This window comes from Epinephelus moara, chromosome 1, assembly GCF_006386435.1.
Source record: "Epinephelus moara isolate mb chromosome 1, YSFRI_EMoa_1.0, whole genome shotgun sequence".
NCBI lineage: Eukaryota > Metazoa > Chordata > Actinopteri > Perciformes > Serranidae > Epinephelus > Epinephelus moara.
The window spans coordinates 4507169-4516450 of record NC_065506.1 but is presented as its reverse complement, the minus strand read 5'-3'; the positions used below and the strand labels follow the sequence as shown (position 1 = coordinate 4516450).

Here is a 9282-nt window from a genome sequence, read left to right as displayed (position 1 = left end):
TGTTAAAAATGTGAAAATATAGTATAGCCTACCAACAGAGCTTGTGTGCACGGCACGCTTGAGCGCATCCGTCTGAGGCTGTGGATCAGTGCCAAGTTTTACCACTTCATCACTATTCCCTCTAACTTGTAGCTGTTTTTTTGTTATCTTTTGAATTTAATATGAATTATGGAACAGTTTTTGTCGTTTGTTTCCCCCGTTTTGTACAATAAATTACTGTTTAAAGTTTCAACAAGTTTCTTTTGGAGTGCGTGACACAAGTGTGTTGTGACCGCGGACTGTCACCTGCTCAACGCATCAGTACCTTCGGATGCCATGACAGTAATAGATTATAGATTAATAGATTATAATAATAATAATAATAATAATGTCAAAATATCATTTACAGACCGATTTAACAGACGATCACTGCTGCCCGACCCACAGGTCCATTTGCGGGTCCCGCGGGTTACGGGTCGAGCCGCGCATCACTACTCAGCTCAGTCTATAAAGGCTGTACACAACAGTAAGGCTATAGACATTATATTCTATTCAGGCCGGCAGAACCAGCAGCGCATCGCCTCTACAGTGCACGGCACTGCTGATTAACCATTTTATTGCAGCACAGAGTGTCTGCCAGCAACCAATTACTTGCAGAGGCTTCCTACAACTTGTTTCAACGGTTCCGATTTAATCAGAAGACAAATTAAACAGGATGACTAGCCAATGTGAAAATCAAAAGAAAGCATAGAATAATGTACTGAAGGAGACTGTTGTGCCATCACATCTTTTCGTGGTTTGAGAGCAAAGATCCGGTCGCCGCTGTGCAAAACGCAATATAATTAGGTCCGAAAAACCCCCGGAGGAGTGCTTCGCAAGGAGTCTTTGAAAGGAGCCGAGCCTGGCGTAAAACCGGAGAGAGCAGGCAGCACGGCCACAGCACGCACCCCGTTCATTTCTGCTGCTGGTTGAAATCTGGACTCGCACTGCGTGCTGAATGATTTATTTTGGCACAAAACTATTTTTAGTCGCAAATGCGAGTAAAATGCTCGCACGTAGAGCTCTGTGGAAAACAAATCACTGCCGACAAGTAAAAAGTAATAAATAACAACTTTCACTGCTCAAAGATACTCACATGTCTGGAAAACAAACCACTACAGCAGCATATTGAGTGCCAGGTGGCCTGCGCGTGCCGTTAAGCCCTTTTCACACAGAGCGCGCAAAGTGCAGACCTCCGCCGACGAACCCATTCATCGTGTATGTGCTACCGCCAGCGCGCACCGTTATTGGACAGCGCATGGACACTCACAGAAAAGTGCCACGAGAATAAAAAAAAGAAAAGAAAGAAAGTCAGATTAAATATTCCTTCCGCAACAGTTTTAAGACCTTTGAGTAATGAATTTAAGACCAATGTAAGACATTTCTAATGAATTTAAGACATTTCCAGGCCTTACTTTTAGATACATGAATTTAAGACTTTTTAAGACTTTTCAAGGATCCGCAGATACCCTGAATATTATGTTTGTTTATAAACAGATTAAAGGAGCCACTAGTGTCTGATAGGCTGTGAGCTGAGCACTAAAGCATAGCAGGGAGGGGGGACAAACTGAGCAATAAAGTATATCAAATTAAAATTTAAAAAAAAATAACAGATATCATATTTCAGAAGAGATAGGAGGGAAAGAGCCAGGATGCTGTGTTTGTTTATTAAAATGCTCATGTGTTTTTTGAGGTGACAAGAGAAGACAGGGAAGGATGAGTCTCTCAAGATAACTAAAACTGCACCAAAATCTACACCATGCCATTTTATCTTACTACAAAAAAACCCAAAACATAGGTGTTAGCTGGCTAAAGGGATTTCGCCAGGGAGCTGCAAGTTTCTGGTAAGATAAATGACCATGCTTATAACAAGCTAGGCTATCCAGTAAACATCACAATACAAAACATATGTATTCTGTTTTAAAAAGTAATGTAATGCAGACAGAGGGCTCTGGCTCGTTTGCTATTAGGGCATGGTGTTATTATGTTCCACTCAGAAGCAACTGCTGAGTCAAGTGTGTGAAATTCAGTATACTGGTCCAGTCCAGTTCTTGATATCAAACTGGTCTAAAACATTGTATACTGGCCCATCCCTACTGTACTTTGTGTTTAGTACCAATTAGAAAATGTTAGCATGCTAACACGCTAAACTAGGATGGTGAACATTATAGCATGATGAAAGGACTGCATTTACAGAGCACTTTTCTAGTCTTAGCAGCCACTCCAAGCACTTTGTAACACAAGCACTAGTCACCTTCTCACACTGCTTGCCAAGGCTGCCATACAAGGTTGACTCCAAGGAACAGGGATTAAACCACCAACCATCCAAATGGTAGACAATCTCTACCTCCTGAGCCACAGCAGCCCCAAATGTTAGCACATTAGCATGCTGACATTAGCACTTAGCTCAAAGCAGCACTATGCTTCAGAGCCTCTTGCATGGCTGTGGAGTCTTTGTCGTGTTGCTGATAAATAACTTAAAATATTAAAATATTATCTAAATTGTTGTTGAATAATACTCCGTCCTTTCAGCACTTGTTAAAATAAATTATGTAAATTAAAGGATGTGTTTTCGGTCTGTAATATGCAGCATCCTTAGATATGATAGGAAAATAAGTCAAACTGATTTTATCCAAAAGAGCTAGAGGGCTGACTGGAATAACAGAGGACTGGGATTTAACAGAAAAACAAAACGTCATTAATGATGTTGTGGATCTTAGTATTCCTCGATTCTTTGACAGTCAGTGTGAATTTCTTTTCTATGTTGTGTAGGATGGGAAGGATGTGATGCGAATTCCAGGATTTTAGAAATGAATAAACACAACCTTGAACTCTGAACTAGCAGCAGCCATTCTGTTGTTCATTGTCCTGCCTGACAGCTGATTGTTATCGTGTCTGAAACAGGACAGATGGGGGAAGGCAGAGATTTTTTTTTTTTTGCAACTCGACAGGAAGAGAGATACAAGCGATCTGATAAAGCTGATGGCCTGAACACAGAGATGCACGCACATACACTCTAGTTTGTCACTGCTGCAGGGTGGCTCTCCTTAAAGGGCTTTATCTACTTCAACGGATAACAGCTGCCAAGACAGTCGCCCACAGCCAGGGAAGGCTGTGTGAGTCTGTGTGTGCTTTAGTAATGCTTTCCCAATACCAGCTGTCCCAAACAACCCAACAGACAGAAATCTCTCTGTGCTCGTGTGTGGGCACTTGATGAATCTAGTAATGTGTGTGTGTGTGTGTGTGTGTGTGTGTGTGTGTGTGTGTGTTTGTGTGTGTGTGTGTGTGTGTGTGTGTGTGTGTGGTGTGTGTGTGTGTGTGTGTGTGTGTGTGTGTGTGTGTGTGTGTGTGTGTGTGCGCGTTTACCTGATGAACTTCATGCCAGCCATTCTCGTCCTGGCAGCAGACTGAGGCATGGTGGTTCAGCAGGAGCTCGCAGCAGCCCGGGTCTCCTCCCACGACCACGCTGTGATACAGAGGAGTCAGACCACGGCTGTCCTTGTAGTCTGGTGAAGCTCCCAACTCCAGTAGTGTCTGAGGGGGGAGAAGGGGTATAGACCCTTTGACTGTTAGTAAACAGTGTGATGTTTTTTGGTGGGCGGGGCTTAGCTGGATAAAAACAATTCTCCACAGACATTAGCTAGTGCTAGCTAGCGAGTTCTTTTGGCTTGTTTTAGACAATGGTAGGAGATGATACAAGTAGTGCATTCAGAAATACTCATCCAAGTGCCGGAGCGCACTCTGGAGCAAACTGTACTTTTCGTAAATTCAGAGCACTGTCTGAATGTAGTGTTCGGTTATCCAGAGCCAGAGCAGCAGAGCACCGAGCAGAGTGAATGTGTGATAAACTTAACTGCTCGTTAATTAATATAGAAATATGAAGCTGCGTTTCTTTGACCAACAGGGCTCTCATTTTAGTGTAGAGCGTCAGACTGAATTTACAAACACACGATGTCAGGTTACTCACTCTCCAGGACCACTAGTGTTACTTGAATAAGTATACACTGACTAACGGGACCAGACTGGCCGACCTATGCCCTCATACAGTGGATGGATGATTTGACAAGATTGCTGAAGGTGGGACGGATGACACTTCAACGGTTTCCTCCAGTTTGTTTTGCTATCGAGTAGGGTTGTCAAAAGTATCGATACTCTGAAAAGTATTGATACTCAAACGCTGTATCCGGATACAATACTAATTTACAAAAGTATCGATACTAACAGTGCACGCCACCTCAGCGCCTGTCGGGTGCGCGTGGACACGCGCTGCGCAGGCAGCATCTGGCAGGCACAGAGCCCTTGCTGCAACCCGGCTTGTTGTCATCGCTGTGCATGAATACACACATTTCTGTTGCTGTAATATGGCCAGCGCGGTTGCAGGAGGATCAGAGCAGCCACTTTTGGTCAAAAATGATAAAGGAAAAAGCGCTCTTTGGAAATATTTAGTGAAGTGAACACAGCACGCTGCAGACGGCAGGTACAGCCCCTCCCCTCACTAGCAGCTGAGCAGCTGGTGTCGCCAGCATCAAACTAAAATCTAACTTCTAACGTTAATGTGGGAGCTAAGCAGAAAACTTTATCAGTCATGCCCGTCTGTAACATTAATACAATGTTAGTTTAACAGGACAACACAATTATGTGTGTCTGAAAAGTTATGTTAACTGTAAAGTCACAGATTGAAGCTGAAAAAACGTTTGGTTTCTCCTGTATCCCCTGGTTCTCTGATCACATAGTGAGGTAGAAACAGGAGCATCCTCAGCCTAAACTACCAACTCCATTTTAATCAGCAACGAAAATATGGTGCCAATTCACCAGAAGCGCAGAAAATAAACAGGGCTGTAGATAAATACATTTGTATGGACAGATCTTGTTTCTGGTTGTTATTTATTTTGGGGGGATTTTTTTGTTGTTATCATTGATGTTACTGTTCTGATCTTTATTTAAAAAATGACATGCCTCTTAATTTTTTGCTGCTGTATCGAAAATGGTATCGAGTATTGAATATTTTCCTGGGTATCGATATTGAGTTTGAAAATTTAGTATCGTGACAACCCTACTATCGAGCTAATGTTAGCTAATGCACTGAAAAGTTAGCGTTACAGAGAAATCCAACATTCCTTTTAAAGCCCAACTTGCAGGTTGGAGACCATGGTGAATAAATGTGTAGGAAAATGATGTAGAAACTCAATTAAAACAAAAAACAAAAACATTTACACACTACAGTGACTTTTGGGGTCATTTTTGTGAGAGAATTTTGCTTCCGCATCTAAAAACCCACTAACTGGAAGTGACGTAGCGTGAGGGAGTCCGGCCGAGTTCGATTGAGTGTATCATTAATAAACATGGATTCCAGTACTAGTTTTGAGACTGAAGAGGTTGAAAATGTACATTCATATGCATATGACGGCCCACAGGCTTATAATTATGAGCCTGCTAGGCGTCCAAGAGACCAGGAACAGATCAGGGTTAGGAGAAATAACGGCCACAGGAGAGAAATAGAGCTGTGGTGTGAGCAGAACCAGTGGAGAACTGGGCAGGTGTCTTGGTGAGCGACCAGCGTTAGCTAACGACAGCTAACGATGTCTAACGCAGTGTTCACATCACAACATTAAGTTTGCCATCACGTATTAGGTTATAACAAAGCTACCAATAGTTCTGCCAGTATTAGATAACTAAAGGCCAAAACACACCGGCGGCGTCATATGACGGCGGCATCATGACAGCGGCGTCATTGACGCAAGTCAAGTGCCGCCCCCAACACACACAAAAAGCGTCGCGCTGCGGGGCGTCAACCAGATTTCTATTGCACACTCTAGTCCGCTAGGCTGGGAAGTACAAAATAGCGCTTATTCAAGGGCGTTGACGCTGGAAAAATAGGACAATAGCGTAAAGTGCCGCAGCTTGTATTAGACGTACAAGCTAAGTATGTTATAACTCCGCATTACGGTGTATTGATGTCCGCAGGGGAGAGAGGGAGAGAGAGAGAGATACGAAGATTTCCTGATAATTTTTTGTATGATAGGTGCTTGTGTGGGAACTGCCAGCCCATGTCCTCAGCTGTGGAGAGTAGGCCTATGTGCTTCAGGGAGGTGGATGCCTTCTGGGCTCTGGTGGAGAATCTGACCCCCAGACCAGACATAACATGCCTCACACTGCCCATCAACCCTCACGCCGCCCGGTCCCGTCTCAAACACGGAGGCCTCCCTCTCCGCGGATGCTATGTCACGAGAGGGAGACTCGAGCCTCGGGCGTATGCGCAAGGGCGGGCGGGCTCCGTGGAGAGGGAGGCCTCCGTTTTTGAGACAAGAGCGGGCGGCATGAGGCTCGCAGCCCCGCACATACCCCCAGTGTGTGAGGGCGGGCGGGCTCCGCCAGGAACATAATCCTCCTGTCCAAAATGAGCGCTGCACACAACCGCGTTTTTGGTAACAGATGAAGCCGTGAAATCGCGCCTCTTCATCTGCACAAAACGCACCCAGGCACGAAAACTAATTCCACTCCTTTTTCTGTCCAGAAAACGGTGGACTCCATGTCCTGACAGACTCGAGACTCGATGTTGAAAAAAAAGCGTTTTTAGAAGAGGAGCTAAAAAGAGCCAAAGTGCCCTTATGTCGTGTAAACCATAATAAATTCTGAATTAACTTCTCATATGGTAATTTTCAGACAAGGTTATGTATATATTTTTTTAAAAATGTAACCTGCAAGTTGCACTTTAATACCTCCCCAATTTCTGATTATGTGGACATGATAACTCTTAATACACATAACGTTATTCATCCCTACAACAGTAAATACTTTTCCCCTAACCTGATATGAAGTGTGCCCTGCACATGTGAGCATTTTTGATGATCGCCTTCATCCAGTCCTTTTGTCTTATCTCATTTAACCATAGTTGTCTTTGTTTTTGTTGACGGGCAGTGTCAGGTGGTATGTGCTAAAATTAAAGTTTTGAGCCATGACTCCTTCTATTCTGGCTCCCAATAACACAACGAGACGACATTTTAAGACTCCTATGTAGCCTACAGCCCTGTGGTGGTGAGTCGTGTTTTGCCTCCAGCTAACAAACTGACATCATTGTGATGTCAGCCCTAAAAGGGTCTATATGAATTACCGTATTTTTCCAAATAGTAGCCCGGGCATTTATTTCACAAAATCGATTTTGATCCCAGGCGTTTAAAAGAACCGGCGGCCATTTGCTCAAGGCTTTTTTTTTTTTTTTTCACCGACCTGCACCAGGCCGTTATTTGGTTACAGTTCCTGTCCAGTATGTTTTTTAGTGCACAAATACTGTATAATGTAGGGATGAGTTCGTGTACAAAAATCTCTAAATGTTTAGAGTGGGTAATTTTTTTCGTGTACACGTGTACACGGGTTTCACCGCTGGGTGGTGCTATTGCATTATACCAGTAAAGCCCCAGTTATCCGAATACCAACCAAACGGGCCATTTAACCAACAGTTACAATAATATCATCATTATCATAACAATAAACTTTCTCTCTGAAGTTCTATTTAAAACAAATGTCACAAAGTGCTTTAATCTGACACAAATGACAAGGTTCAGCTGATTAAAATATTAAAGCTGTTAAAAGTTTAAAACAATAATTGAATGTGAAACAAAAAAGAGAACTGCGGTTATTAACTTGTATGTTCATAAAAGTGCACTGTAAGACAGATATAAAAGATAAAACCGATGTTGCTTGTCTTAGTTTCTGAAACAGGACTAACAGCACAAGTCTCGCCTCCACCCATCTTTAACTTCTACTTTACTGGAGCAGTCAGAAGCATAATCCCTTTATCATCTCATCCTGACAGGTCTGTTTTTTGCTTATGTAGCAAAAAGACTGCAAAGCTTGGTGTGGAAATTGTCAGGCTTGTATTGTAGCAGTTCCAGCAATGCACATGTAAGGTGTTAAGAGAGGAAAACAAAGGAAAGCAGGATGGAAGGAATCATGCTCCTACCCTCTTACCGTGAGTGTGACGTTGTTTTTGGAGCGTGCAGCTTTGTGGAGAGCAGTCATGCCGTCTTTGGCTCTGAAGTCCAGGTGAGCTCCTCCATTCCTCAGCACCTTGATCAACTCTACTGCATTGTCCAGGTGCGCTGCAAAAGTCAGTGGGCTCTCTAGAAAAAGAAGTCATATACAGAATTTTGGTTATGACTGTCATCTGTATGTAATGGAGAGCAAGTAAAGAACAAGAATCATACCCAGCAGAACCCGGACCTGTTTGTGATTTATTCAAATATATCCAGCAGGTTTGCTGCTTTATTTATTTAAAAGAAATGTTATTTCCCAATAAGAGCGAAGAAAGTATTCTTCTGTTTGTTTCTAGCATGGCGTCACAAGCTCGTGAACATATTGCTACCAAAACAGTGATTTGATTTAACTCATGTAACAGCGGTATGCACATGACTCCAGGGACTGACGCTGAAGGTGTGATGACACAGTTCATTTTCTTTGCTACAAATCATGTGGGAAAAGTCTGCTTGCATTCTTCTATTTGCTTGGTTTGAATTCACACAGCTATTACAGATGAAGTACAGTTTAAGGGGCCATACATACCCTGCGCCCTCAGATCAACTGGTTTCTATGCAGTGGTGCGGCAGGCACACTCAAAACAGTGACGTCATTATGATGTGCAAGCCTTCCTAAGCGACTACTTTTTTGGTGTGCAACTGCTACGGTCTGAGATAAACAACCAAAGTTCAACTAAAGATACTGGGGGCGGCTGTGGCTCAGAGGTAGAGCCGGTCATCCACCAATTGGAAGATCAGTGGTTCCCATGATGCTTCCATCGGGGTGTGAGTGTGTCAAAAACTGAGTAGCAGGTGGCACCTTGTACGGTAGTCTCAGCCACCAGTGTATGAATGTGTGTGTGAATGTCACTCGTAGTGTAAAAAGTGCTTTGAGTGGGGCGTTGGTGGCTTAGTGGTAGAGCAGGCGCCCCATGAACAAGGCTGTTGCCGCAGCGGGCCGGGTTCGAATCCAGCCTGTGGCCCTTTGCTGCATGTCATCCCCCCTCTCTCTCTCTCCTCCCTTCATGCTTACCTGTCCTGTCCATTAAAGGCCAAATGGCCAAAAAAATATCTTTAAAAAAAAAAAAAAGTGCTTTGAGTGGTCGGATGACTAGAAAGGCGCTATACAAATGCAGGTCCATTTACCATTTACCATACTCTATAACAAAAGATAATGAATCACAAGCTGTACCAATGGTATGAAATGACATACACTTCTGGTCTCCACATACCCCCACCTTGGAAGTGCTGT

At 43.4% G+C, this 9282-nt stretch overlaps 1 protein-coding gene across 1 annotated transcript in view; it reads right to left on the bottom strand.

Annotated features, from left to right (window-relative positions):
* LOC126388145 (SH3 and multiple ankyrin repeat domains protein 2-like) overlaps positions 1 to 9282 on the bottom strand; it is a 276219-nt gene that overhangs the window by 238629 nt on the left and 28308 nt on the right. The window contains exons 5-6 of the mRNA XM_050041059.1: positions 7987 to 8138; positions 3385 to 3552 (exon numbers count right to left, since the gene is read on the bottom strand). Of these exons, the coding sequence (XP_049897016.1) occupies positions 3385 to 3552; positions 7987 to 8138 (320 nt within the window). The remainder of the gene's footprint in view (positions 1 to 3384; positions 3553 to 7986; positions 8139 to 9282) is intronic.